The sequence below is a fragment of the Cervus elaphus genome, chromosome 21 (assembly GCF_910594005.1).
Source record: "Cervus elaphus chromosome 21, mCerEla1.1, whole genome shotgun sequence".
NCBI lineage: Eukaryota > Metazoa > Chordata > Mammalia > Artiodactyla > Cervidae > Cervus > Cervus elaphus.
In genome coordinates this window covers 78,130,002-78,144,691 of record NC_057835.1, presented here as the reverse complement: position 1 = coordinate 78,144,691, position 14,690 = coordinate 78,130,002, and the positions used below count along the sequence as shown (strand labels likewise).

The window sequence follows — 14,690 nt, the reverse complement described above, 5'->3', positions numbered from 1 at the left end:
TGCATAAAACATTTCTAGATCCTTCTGTCCCACTGCATAACCTTCTGACACTGAAAAGGTTCAGTGTCAAATGCTGAGAATCACTGCTTGTAGTTGGCAAAGCCATCCAGTATTCCTGGATCACTGGAAGCAATGAGAAACAGATAAGATTGAAAGGTATCCTGTGGGATGTGACAGAGTGTTGAGGAAATATAGGGTGTCTGAGAGTTACGTTCTAATCGGGTCATGGTGCATTTGACCTTCTATTGCATTCTTTCCCTTCTCCCCTTTCCAGTGAAATCAGATGAGTTACAGACAATCAAGAAAGAATTAACCCAGATCAAAACTAAAATTGACTCCTTGCTAGGGCGCCTGGAGAAGATTGAGAAGCAGCAGAAGGCGGAGGCTGGTAAGTGAAAAAGAGCGGCGGCCGCAGACCTGTTGGAATCAAACCACTCACACCCTGTCAGTCACCAAGACAGAGCAGGTCCAGGCACACTGGCTGAGTCTGACAGCATTTAGCACAGATACACAAACGTTGTCTTTAAACTTAGGACTGCGGTGATGGAATCTGACTTTTTACTTTTCAGAGAAGATGAGTCAGCTTGCCTAAAATTCATATTTTTAAAAGGAGAGGGGAAAGGAAAAGTATTTTGACACTAATAAGTAACAGTTGGATTATATTGAAGGTTTATATCTCAATATCAAGTGACCTTTAAGAAAATTAAATCAATAAATTGAATATTCTATCAGAGCTAAAATTATATTCATATTTAATTAAATTAACTGCAGCAAAATTGAACAGATTTCAGAAGCCATGATTGTAAAGTCCCACTCTTAAATTGCTGCAGCTCCACAAAACTTCAGAACTCAGCTTCAGCCATATGCCTGGCCACCCAAGGCTGTGTCATTTGACTTAATTCTTTAACTTAATGTCCTCTCTTTGAAATATCAGCCCTGACCCTAGTTCCATGCTAATACTCTTTATTTATTTATTCATTTTGAATTGGAGGATAATTGCTTTACAACATTGCGTTTGCTTCTGCCATACATCAACATGGATCACCCAGAGGTACACACGTGTCCCCTCCCTCGGGGACCCCCCTCCCACCCCACCCAACCCCACCCCTCTAGATAGTTACAGAGTGCCGATTTGAGTTCCCTAGTCCAATACCCTTTTATATGGCAACCGAGAGTTTTAAAACATTTTAAGCAGAACTGGCATAAACTTAGAGATGAGCTAGTGCCTAAATTGCAAATTGCATTCTGCTGGGTCTTTGATGTCTCAGAAGCTCCTTGAAAATGAGCTGAGAGCTGAAAGGAGACGTCGGAGACAGAGGAACTCACGACTCCTCCAAACCCAGCCCTGTTCTCCAAACAGTGTGGCTCTACCTAGGTCTGTTTTATACACTGAAATTCATCATAAGATTTCATTGGCCGAAAGAGCTTCACTTTTCAAAATTAAGCAAGACAATTTTGAAAACTGCTTATCAAATCCAGCTTTCTCATTTTGCAGATGAGAAAAGGAAGGCCCACGGAGGTAAACTGACTTTTCCATGACCACATAAAAGGTTTGTGATAGACCTAGATAGAGTCTCAAAGCCAGGTCTGGTGAGGGAAAGCAGTGCCTCCTCTGATGTATCAGCCTCGGGTTCCGCCCGGGATCTCCCCGCAGTGAGGCTCCCCGGGTAGCAGCCGATGATGCGATCCAGCCTGTTTGTTGCCCGTGTCCCTGGGCAGGGGACCAGCGCTGACCTTCGGGTGGTTAGTGATGCGGGGTGGAAGAATGAAGCTGGTGTTGAGGGGGCGTCGAGCCTAATGGATGAGAGACGTACACTGTGGGTCAAATCCTCACAGGCCACTTAGCCCCCGTTTTCCCGTTTATCAAATGAGGACAGTAATGGCTACCTGACATTGTGAGAAGTGAGTCAAGTGGCAAATGTAAGTTACTTACTAGCCCAGAATAAATGCTGTATGATTGGGGCCATTTAGTGTCCACAGACATGTAAGCATATATAGGCAAACAAATACTTCCTACGACTTTCACAACACCAGTTTTTTAAATCATAAGCCATGTACCTAGATTCTCACTAACTTTTATTGAGTTAGTGTGGAGGAGAAATGATAGATAAATAATAGACAAAATAAGATCATTTTTATTAAAAACTTCTGTCACATTTTCTATTGAGAAAAGATATGCTGCCTATACTTCTTAATAGAGAAATTTAGATTTCAGAAAGTTTTTTATCTGCTGTCTGTGGCACTAATCTAAACTGTTGCCGGAACTGAAATATCCTGTGATGTTGCCTAAATCAGTGTTTCCCTTTGAGGAGCTTCTGTGAAATTCGTTATTATGTAAAACAACCCTTACAGCAAAGGACTTTGATAACCAATTTGCACTTCAGTTTAAAGGATTATGGAGAACTCATTTAAATATAAATCACCTCAAAGAGAAAAATGTGATCCTTATTCCATCATATTATAACTTACAGTTTCCTGCAATGAAAAATGCCTTCCACATATCTTCTTAGAAGATCATCTATAAACATGACACTAAAATTCAAAGCTTGCATTTTCTTTTCATGAAAGGCTGTCACCTTATTTTTCTATGTGTTTCAACTTTCCCAGTCACAAGGCAGTTATCTTTAAAATGATAGGCTTAAGCCTTTGATATTTATGTCTTTCCTACTTGAACATGTAGGAAGAAAATGGAATTATTTAATTTGTAATTTCATTCTCTTAGTAATTGTCTCCTGAACAATATTCATATTTGTGGAGTTAAGATGATCACTTTCTAAATTTTCTTTATGAAAAGAAATCAGGGTTGTATGGTGTCTCTACTACATGATGGAAAGTGGAAAGAAATATTTTAAATCTTTTTAAGTGCCCAATACCTCCTTATTGAATTTAAGGGGATACTCATTTTATTGTTTATTTTATTACAGGCCAGTTATTCAGTAGCTAATATTCACTCTTCATTATTGCTCTTTTTATAGACCTCTCATTTCCAATTTATTCCATCTGATGACAAAAATTTCCAGCTTAGGATAGTAGCAGCAAAGAGATAGAGGGTTACAAGCAGGATAAACCACACAGCATGGAACTCGTCCTGAGTTCCAGTTTCATAAGATCATTTTTTTCCTTTTTTGTATGAAGTCCTGAGCGATCAGGAGTAACTGTAGTGAGGTTATAATGTCATCATTTTGGATTTTTTATGCCTTAAATTACTGCTAATAAATGTTTGCATGGTATCCTGTCTCTTCCTTTGAGATATGAACTTCCTCAGAACAAGGTCATGTTTTCACTAACTTTTCTAAATCTTCAAACACTCTGTACTATGTTCTAGGCATGATTTAGCAAGTCATTTAACTTCTCTAGGTCTCAGGCCCCTCAAATGAAAACTAGAGGAAGGGATTATGGCCTCAAACATATATTCTAGCTTTTAAATCATGATTAATATGAATCCACTCTGTAAGTGTTATTTTTTCCTACTTGAATAATTCAAGTAAAATTACTTTGGAATATGGTGACTATGGATTATTAAAAACAACAAATAACACATTGCAGTTTAGCCTCCAATTGTCCTTCGTAGATGATCCTTTTAAAAGAGAGTCATAAACTGACACATACGAAGAGCGCAGTTTATATGTGGTTTACACAGTGATGCAAAATGGCCATAAAAGGTAAAAGGAGTGAGAAGTAGAACTAAAGATGGTATCATACAATGGACAGTGACGTCTTTTAAAAAATCAAATTTCCTGCAAAGACTCTCAGATATGAAAAGGCAATCAAGTATTCTTTACTTCAACTTTATTCTCAGTGGTAGGTGTCATGCGTGACCTGTCAGACTCACTTGGACAATTTCAGTGAAACTAGCTAACCTATCCTACCCATTAGACCTGACCTTTAGAGAGGTCACAGTTCAGTCCTATAGGATAAATTCATCCTGCCAATATGTTTGATAAAAACTATAGAATTTTTTTAAATACAGAAATGTCCATTTAGAGAGGTAACACTTCAGTCCCATAGGTTAAATTCATCCTGCCTATATGTTTCGTATACACAAAAAGGCAAAATGACTGTCTGAGGAGGCCATACACATAGCTGAGAAAAGAAGAGACGCTAAAGACAAAGGAGAAAAGGAAAGATATACCCATTTGAATGCAGAGTTCCAAAGAATAGCAAGAAGAGATAAGAAAGGCTTTCTCAGTGGTCACTGCAAAGAAATAGAGGAAAACAATAGAATGGGAAAGACTATAGATCTCTTCAGGAAAATTATGGACACCAAGGAACATTTTATGCAAAGATGGGCTCAATAAAGGGCAGAAATGGTAGGGACCTAACAGAAGCAGAAGATATTAAGAAGATGTGGCAAGAATACACAGAACTATACAAAAAGACCTTCACGACCCAGATAATCACGACGGTGTGATCACTCACGAGAGCCAGACAACCTGGAGTGCAAAGTTGGGTGGACCTCAGGAAGCATCACTACAAACAAAGCTAGTGGAGGTGATGGAATTCCAGTTGTTATTTCAACCCTAAAAGATGATGCTGTGAAAGTACTACACTTAATATGCCAGCAAATCTGGAAAGCTCAGCAGTGGCCACAGGACTGGGAAAGGTCAATTTTCATTCCAATCCCAAAGAAAGGCAATGCCAAATAGTGTTCAAACTACCACACTGTTGCTCTCGTCTCACATGCCAGCAAAGTAATGCTCAAAATTCTCCAAGCCAGCCTTCAACAATATGTGAACTATGAACTTCCAGATGTTCGAGCTGGATTTAGGAAAGGCAGAGGAAGAAGAGATCAAATTACCAACATCTGTTGGATCACAGAAAAAGCAGGAGAGTTCCAGAAAAACATCTATTTCTGTTTCATTGACTGCTCTAAAGCATTTGACTGTGTGAATCACAACAAACTGTGGAAAATTCTTAGAGATAGGAGTACCAGACCAATTTACCTGCTTCCTAAGACATCAGTATGCATGTCAAGAAGCAACAGTTAGACCTGAACATGGAACAGCAAACTGGTTCCAAATTGGGAAAGGAGTACATCAAGACTGCATATTGTCACCCTGCTTATTTAACTTATATGCAGAGTACATCAAGAAATGCTGGGCTGGATGAAACACAAGCTGGAATCAAGATTTCTGGGACAAGTATCAATAAGCTCAGATACATGGCTGACACCACCCTTATGGCAGAAAGTGAAGAGGAGCTAAAGAGCCTCTTGATGAAAGTGAAAGAGGAGAGTCAGAAAGTTGGCTTAAAGCTCAGCATTCAAAAAATTAAGATCATGGAATCCAGTCCCCTCTCTTCATGGGAAATAGATGGAAACAGTGGAAACAGTGACAGACTTTATTTTTTGGGCTCCAAAATCACTGAAGATGGTGACTGCAGCCATGAAATTAAAAGATGCTTACTCCTTGGAAGAAAAGCTGTGACCAACCTAGGCAGTATATTACAAAGCAGAGACATTACTTTGCTGAAAAAGGTCTGTCTAGTCAAAGCTATGTTTTTTCCAGTAGTCATGTATGAATGTGAGACTTGGACCATAAAGAAAGCTGAGCACTAAAGAATTGATGCTTTTGAACTGTGGTGTTGGAGAAGACTCTTGAGAGTCCCTTGGACTGCAAGGAGATCCAACCAGTCCATCAAAGAGGAGATCAGTCCTTGGTGTTCATTGGAAGGACTGATGTGGAGCTGAAACTCCAATACTTTGGCCACCTGATGCAAAGAGCTGACTCACTGGAAAAGACCCTGATGCTGGGAAAGATTGAAGGCAGGAGGAGAAGGGGACGACAGAAGATGAGATGATTGGATGGTATCACCAACTCGATGGATATGAGTTTGAGCAAGCTCTGGAAATTGGTGATGGACAGGGAGGCCTGACGTGCTATAGTCCATGAGGTCACAAAGAGTTGGACATGACTGAGCAACTGAACTGAATATATTTGGCAAAAAATATAGATTTTTAAAAAAAATAATGCCCCCAAATTAGAATATTACAAGCAAATACCACATACTTGTGCATCAGTGCTCCTTATACTGAGCTGAAATGGACTTTGTTTGCATTTGGTTCATGTATCCTTTTATGCCCTCTGAAACCAAGCTGAAATGTCTAATTTCTTGTGAATGTAGTAGCCAATTAAATATACAAAAGAGTTGTAGTATTGTAACCCTCCTAAAACTTCTGAATCAGAAGTCAATATAAGTGGCCATAGATGCTCAACTTAGTTGCATTCAAATTTTGGTCAAAGAATCTTTGAAGCCTTTTCTATTCTCTGGATCATTTTAGTTCAGTCACCCAGTCGTGTCCAACTCTTTGTGACCCCATGGACTGCAGCACGCCAGGCCTCCCTGTCCATCACCAACTCTCATAGTTTGCTCAAACTCATGTCCATTGAGTCGGTGATGCCATCCACCCATCTCATCCTCTGTCGTCCCCTTCTCCTCCTGCCTTCAATCTTTCCCAGCATCAGGGTCTTTTCAAATGAGTCAGTTCTTCTGTGAGGTGAGCAGAAGTAACGCAGCTTAGATTAGGAGTAGGCCTTCCTACTTGGTAAGATTATCAGGCCACCTGGATACAACCAATTAGCCAATTAGGCACTTAATACTGACCACTGTTTGCCAATTAGGAAATTAGGAACAGGGCGGAGACCCCCAGGAAAGTCCCGCGGGCTCGAAAGTTTTGACCAATGAAATTGCTTTACAAACGTGTAACCAATCCGCTTCTCACCCTATAAATTTGTATAACAGCTTGGGCTCGGGGCTCTCTGACCCCGCACCACTGCGTTGGATGCGGCAGGAGCCCTGACTCGAGTCAGCAATGAACTTCCCTTTTTGCGAGTTGCATTATCTTGGAGGCCTTCTCTCTTCCCGCTCAGGGATTCAGACATCGGGCATAACACTTCACATCAGGTGGCCAAACTATTGGAGTTTCAGCTTCAACATCAGTCCTTCCAATGAATATTCAGGACTGATCTCCTTTAGGATGGACTGGTTGGATCTCCTTGCAGTCCAAGGGACTCTCAAGAATCTTCTCCAACACCACAGTTCAAAAGCATCAATTCATTGGCTCTCAGCTTTCTTTATGGTCCAACTGTCACATCCATACATGACTATTGGAAAAACCATAGCTTTGACCAGATGGACCTTTGTCGACTCTGGATAAATATCAGTGATTTTTTCAGCTACTTCTCCTGTACTTTAGTTTTGCATCTTGAACCACTGTCATCTGTCTTCTCTGGTCTTTCTATAGTTTATCAACTGCAGACTGTGGTACTCAGAATGGAAGATGTTGCTCCAGATATAATCTGCTCTGCAGCCTATAGTGACTGCTCCTTCTGTTCTGAGAACCTAACAGCTTTCACTTAGACTTTGGATTAGATTGGTATTGTGTCTGGTTACAGATGTTGAACTGCACACGTGAATTAAACTCTGCTCCCTCCCAATACTGCATTAAAATAATGTCTAGGTTTTAAAAATGAAAATTCTTAGACGTAAAAGAGAGTGAGAACAAAATTTTAGAAGCTGGATAGCTGATGGAGAACTCTGCCTGACTTAACACATCCTACAAATGAGTCCAGTTTTAACCACAGAACTTCCGAAAGACTCAGAATCAAAGCTATCATATTCCTATGGAAAACAGGGTATAAGTGACTAAAAGTCTGTTAGGAAACAGATTCTTATGTCACCATTCTCAACTCTTTCTGGTCCACTAGAAGTCCTAAGAAGTTTCCTCTAAGAAAGTGAAAATAACAGATTTCAGAGCTAATAGACAACTAAACAAATTTGAAGGCAGTTTTTTAACAGGGATAAAAGCAGAAGTTTACACAGTTACTATAGAAATTCCAAGAATTCTTTTCCCCTTCAGCTGCCAGACTACTGGTAGGCCACCGGAAGAGGTTTTAATTGGGAATATGAGCAGCTTAAGAAAAAAGATTTAAGGACATTGGCATGGATACAAGCCAGGGAAACAGTATCACCCTGCAGAAACAAGATCCCGTTATTCTTACAAAACCGTCCATCCATATTTTAATACTGTTAATATGAGCAGACAAGGTCGGTAGAAAGCATTTAACATTAAAAGCAAATACCAAAAAAGAATTAAAAAACTGGAGGAAGTAGATTGTGCAGGAAGAATAAAACTTCAAAATAAAACAGCGAACCACTGATTAATACCCTCAGAGAGAAAGAGAAGATAACACATTTGTGAAATAAGAGCACAAGATTAAAACTCAGTATTTAAAAGGCAGATAAAAGTGCTTTTAGAAATTAGGATATGATAGCACAAATAAATAACACAGAATTGAAAGACAAAATTGAGGAAATTCTCCCAGACTATACAAAAGAAACTACAGATGGAAAATAGGAAGGGAACGGTATGGAAATTACTGGATGAATACCTGAAATGCAGGGTTTCAGAAAGAAAGGGGAGAAGGATCATCCAAAGAAGGTTTTTCAGGGAAAAAGTTAACCAAACTGAAGAACATAGTCAACAAGATTGAAAGGATCCTCTGAGTGCCTGTAACTGATGTACTTCAAAGCAGGAAACAGTGACATTTCAGAACATGGGGCCAAAGATAAGATCCTACAAGCTCCCAGAGAGACATAGAGGAAAGGAGAAAGAAAATGTTTTATATAAAGAAAGAGGAATCAGAATGCCAATGCAGTTTTCAGCAACCACACTAAAAGCTGGAAGGCAAAGAAAACATGCCCTAAAAATTCTGAGAAGAGTATTTGCAGGCTGTATTTCCGTACCTAATTCCCAAAGCAAAGAGTTAAACTCTAAAAGGGAAAAACATGACTTTCCCAAAGCAAGGAATCCGAAGGCAAAGGGCATCCTCAGGATGATGGTGAGGAAGATTCTAGCATATGAGTTACGGAAGAGACCTGGAAAGAATGGAGTCCACATAGACCAGTCCAGAAGTTCTGGGAGAGACTTTTTCAAGAAGATGAAATGGATCCAGTGGCTAATAGATGGGGAAGTGAATTCATTGAGATGAGACTTAACACATGCGGTTGAGGAGCAGGTAAGTTTGCATAAGCATTTCTACAAGTCAAAGAGCCGTAGGGAGATTAACAACACACAAACACTCAAAGGAAGTGGGTGTTTCTTTTACCTCCAAAGAAAGTAAAATGCTGTTTGGAAAAGAAAAAATTACTCATTATATACTAACGGCTTAGCTTCCCAAAGCATTTACATGGTTAAATTTCTGTAAAAACTGAAAATTGATCTAATCTAGTTTACAATATAGCTCTCTAAGGAGATGGGAAGTGGGGACTTAGAGACAGAGAACTGAGTCTCCAGCCTCCCAAGGGTGATGTCAGTAGACAATGAATAAAACTAATCAAGAAGTAGCAATAGAAACATGCTGTTTGGGAAACAAAGCCAAGTTTTTAGCAGATCAGCTATGCAAATGTAAAGCCCTTAAAGAGCTGAGAATTGTGAAGCAAGTCGGACTTGCTATTTTTCTTAACAAATCTTGTGGAAATATTTAACTACAAAAATTGTTTTCAAGAAGCCCAATTTATTGGGAAGGGGGCGGGGAACAAGATTGAGTTGTCTTTAGCAAAAGGATCAGAACTTTCCCAACTACTTCTTGGAGAGATCCTGTGACATCCATCACATAAGTGTCACTGGACACGTGTTAAAAATGACAAGGAAGACTTCACTCAAGACTGCTGTGGTCAGGGTCAAAACTATTGCAATTTCAAAAAAAAAAGGACTATTGCAATAGGGGGTGGAAATTGAACTCAACCCTACTAAAACAAAAGGCAGGAGGGTTTTAAAGGCAGGAGTGTGATGATGAAGATGTATTGGAGGATGTCAGTAGGGAGGCTGGTCAATATGTTGACCAGGAGGCCATCTGTATTTGCGGACTGGGTCTGTGGAAGTTAGGCTCCTGCGGGCCCACGGAGACCGGGAGACAGGGGCCGTCCCATCTTTTTCTGATGATTGCATGTCAAAGGGAGGCCTCCAGGGCTTGAGAAGATATGCCAGATTTGTAAAAAGATGTACACCTCAAGGAAGCATAGAAAGAATCCACAGTTGCAAGGATTCTAAAGTAAACACTCTAAGAAAAAGCAAATCAGGACCATAGTTAGAATGAAGGCTGTCAAAGAGCAATCACGCTGAGGGTAACAGGAAGGTTTTCTTTGTAACGGCACAGTCATCGCCTTTCAGAGCTGACCTCTTTCTCCTCTAAATACACACTTCTTTCCATGTCCAACTTCAGTCACATCACCACGTAATAAATCCTGTCAACCACACTGCCGACCTCAACATCATATTCTGACCCTACTATAACAAGTGTTGCAAAATCTGACCTTTGGCATCTTTTTACTCAACACCTTCTATTTTCTGATTGTTGTTCACTTGCTCAAAGAGTCGTGTCTGACTCTCTGCGATCCCATGGACTGCAGCATGCCAGGCTTCCCTGTTCTTCACCATCTCCCGGAGCTGGCTTAAATCTTGTCTATTGAGTCAGTGATGCCATCCAACCATTCCATCCTCTCTCGTCCCCTTCTCCTCCTGCCTTCAATCTTTCCCAGCATCAGGGTCTTTTCTAATGAGTCAGCTCTTTGCATCAGGTGGCCAAAGTATTGGAGTTTCAGCTTCAGCATCTGTCCTTCCAATGAATATTTGGGACTGATTTCCTTTAGGATGGACTGGTTGGATCTCCTTTCAGTCTAAAGAACTCTCAAGAGTCTTCTCCAACACCACAGTTCAAAAGCATCAATTACTCGGTGCTCAGCTTTCTTTAGATTCCAACTCTCACATCCACATATGACTACTAGAAAAACCATAGCTTTGACTAGATAGAACTTTGTTGACAAAGAAATGTCTCTGCTTTTTAATATGCTGTCTATGCTTGTCATAGCTTTTCTTCCAAGGAGCAAGCATCTTTTAATTTCATGGCTGCAGTCACCATCTGCAGTGATTTTGGAGCCCAAGAAAATTAAGTCTGTCACTCTTTCTATTGTTTTCCCAGGAATTTTTTTCTGGAATTCTGTTGCTTTTTCTATGATCCAGTGAATGTTGGCAATTTAATCTCTGGTTCCTCTGCCTTTTCTAAATCCAGCTTGAACATCTGGAAGTTCTCAGTTCACATACTGTTGAAGCCTAGCTTGGAGATTTTTTAGCATTACTTTGCTAGCATGTGAAATGAGTGCAATTGTGCAGTAGCTTGAACATTCTTTGGCATTGCTTTTCATTGGGACTAGAATGAAAACTGACCTTGTTCAGTCCTGTGGCCACTGCTGAGTTTTCCAAATTTGCTGGCATATTGAATGCAGCACTTTCACAGCATCATCTTTTAGGATTAGAAATAGCTCAGCTGGAATTCCATCACCTCCACTAGCTTTGTTCATAGTGATGCTTCTTGAGGCCCATTTGACTTTACACTCCAGGATGTCTGGCTCTAGGTGAGTGATCACACCATCATGGTTATCTGAGTATGAAGATCTGTTTTGTATAGTCCTTCCGTGCATTTATACCACCTCTTCTTAATGTCTTCTGCTCCTGTTAAGTCTGTATGGTTTCTGTGCTTTTTCCCAATGGTACTGCTAATACCCAAGCCCACACACGTGCTCTGTTGCCCTTTCCTCATTGTTTGAAGAACTTTTAGCTGTTCTCTCCAATTCTAGTTTGTTTCCGCCCTAATTCATCTTCCATGGGACACATAGATTTATACTGTGAAAACATGCAAGGGCCCAGTCTTGGAAATTAAACAGAGCTAGGTTCACATCCTGCAAGAAACTCATTTCCAGGACTTACTAACTGCAAAAAATTTGGAAAGATCCTTATGTGTAAAATAATATCTGTTCCTTAAAATTAGTGGGCTTTAAACAAACACAGTACCTCAGTAATTTTTTAAATGATTTTATTGAATTTGTGGTTACCTCTACTATCAAGGGTGCTTCTTGTGAATACTATGAGGTCATCTTGTCCCAGAATGTACTGATGTAACTAGTATTTTAATCTAAAAACATTCCCCTTGAATAACTTCCCTAATGCTCATTTATGTCATTATTAGTAATGACAGTCATAAAATGTACATCTTTCTAATTGACATTTACTGAAATAATTGAGTTAAATTCATGTTATATACAGGTGTTGCAGAATTTTTTAAAAATATAGTTTATACTCCAATGCCAAAACAATGGTTTCAGGATACTAGCTGACTCTGATGAGTAATGTGACTGTTTTATGTCAACATCCTTTCCAACCATCTGCTAAGTACAATTCAGCTAGCAATTAGCTAGCAATTAAGCCAGCATTTCAAAAAGCTTAATTGCCAACTCAACCAATTTTCAGAGTTATATTAATGATAATAGCTCTACAGCAAACTGAATTTAATAAAAATGCTTCTAACATAAATCCCAACAATTCTAACTTGTTTTCTAGATCATATACATGTGTTGAAATAGAAATGAGATGTACAGAAAAAGTATTTGAGTGTGAGAATTGAAATTTAGTATCAAATTCTTTCTTTTTAGGGCTTTTTAGAACCTGAGGCATTTTTTCTTAAACAGAAGTATTTACCTGTCACTTGCACGTCTTTGCCTTTGACAGCCATTGTTTACTTTAAGCAGACTTCTTCATTTTTTTTTTTTTTTTTTACTTCTTCATTCTTGAATTTAAAATTATCTGGCTCCTCCCTCCTATACTGTTGGTAGGAATATAAGTTGGTACAGTCACTGTGGAAAACAATATAGATGTTCCTCAGAAAACTAAAAACAGAATTAACACATGAGCCAGCAATCCCACTCTTAGGCATATATCTGAACAAACCTATAATTCAAAAGATACATGCACCCATATGTTTATAGCCACACTATTCACAATAGCCAAGATATAGGAACAGCTTGCATGTCCATGGAGAGATGAATGGATAAAAAAGATGTGGTGTATATATATATACACATATATATATATATGATGGAATACTACTCAGCCACAAAAACAACAACATAATGTCATTTGCAGCAACATGGATGCAACTAGAGATTATCGTATTAAGTGAAGTTAAGTCAGAGAATGAAAGATAACAACAGATGGTATCACTTATATGTGGAATCTAAAATATGACACAAAGGAACCTGTCTATGAAACAGACTCAGACACAGATGTAAAGCGCAGACTTGTGCTTGCCAAGGGCACCGGGCCTGGTGGAGGGTGAAGTGGGAGGGTGGGGTTAGCAGATGTCAGCTTTTATATATAGGATGAATTAACAGGCTTCTACCTCACTGTAGAAGCAGTCCCTTAGCCCCAGGAGCTACATTCAATAGCCCATGGTAAACCCTAATAGGAAAGAGTGCTTTTTAAAGAAGACTGTGAGTGTACACACACATTTGTGTGTGTGTGTGAGTGTAACTGAATCACTTTGCTCTACAGCGTAATTAACAGGATTGCAAACCAATTATACTTCAACAAAAGATTTTAAAATTAAAAAAATTTAAAGCTAAAAAACATTGTCTGGTTTCCGATTCAGCACTCACCTGGTGTGTTAAATTAGGTCTTCTTCTTGAGCTATGTTAGCAAACAACCCAGGCTATGAAGTCAGAAAACCTGAGATGAAAATTCCAGCTCATTGTGGCCACCTTACCAAACATCTGTGTGCCTCATTTTCTCCTTCTGGAAAATGAGAAATAAGTCTGCCCTTCAGGATGTCTCAGTGCCTAAGGGTAAAGTGAAAATGAAGTCGCTCAGTCGTGTCTGACTCTTTGCGACCCCATGGACTGTAGCCCACCAGGCTTCTCCATCCATGGGATTTTCCAGGCCAGAATACTGGAGTGGGTTGCCATTCCCTTCTCCAGGAGAGCTTCCCAACCCAGGGATTGAACCCAGGTCTCCTGCATTGCAGCCAGATGCTTTAGTATCTGAGCCACCAGGGAAACCCTAGCACCCACTAACTTGCAGCCAAATAAACTTTTTTTCTGTTGGAATTCATAATTTATATAATATTAGAGATACCTTTTAAGCACAAGCTGTGAACTTTTTGGCTCCTGACATATTCTTTTAAAAAATCTAAAACTAACTCACTTTTCTCCCAAAAGAAATGTTGTCGTCACACTTACTTTGACTTGAAAAGTCAGTGAGGACTCCCAACACCAGTGTTCAAAGGCACCTGCCTCCCTCCTACACCTGAAGTCTTCACAGTTTATTTTTCTCATCAAGACCTGTCAGTATAACCGTGAACAACTTTTCTCTGAGACTCTCTCACACTCCGCAGTTGACTTTGCCTTAGCTGTGTGGGGCTGTTGTATAGAATGTGGCAAGGAGGTTTCTTTTAGTTCCTTGCTGAATTTATATTTTTGCTACCATGGTGCCAAATTCAAAAATCACTTTGACTCTGTGAAAAGAATTTGACGCCTAAACATTTATTCTCATTTTTTTTAGTTCCATAAAAATTCAGGAATATATTCAACAAATATTTAATTTGCACGTAAGGCTCCAAGTTACAAAAATCTATAAAAATGTTTCTGACCCAAAGAAACTTCAGTCGTAGAGATATAAATGCACACATGCATGCACACACATACAATCACAATAAAAGGTAAAAATGATAAGTAGGGAAAAAAATGCAGCTAAAGAGACTGCTATGACATTAAGAATAAACTAAAAAACTAACAACTACTACTAAGCTACTCATTTCTAGTGGAAGTAAAATTAGATAATTATTCTATTTCAGCAATGTAGT

General features: G+C 39.3%; 1 protein-coding gene across 7 annotated transcripts in view; it reads left to right on the top strand.

The window, feature by feature from the left end:
• RALYL (RALY RNA binding protein like) overlaps window positions 1-14,690 on the top strand; it is a 773,722-nt gene that overhangs the window by 718,735 nt on the left and 40,297 nt on the right. For all 7 annotated transcript variants that reach the window (XM_043879846.1, XM_043879848.1, XM_043879847.1 and 4 more), the window contains one exon: window positions 275-388. In XM_043879846.1, the coding sequence (XP_043735781.1) occupies window positions 275-388 (114 nt within the window). The remainder of the gene's footprint in view (window positions 1-274; window positions 389-14,690) is intronic.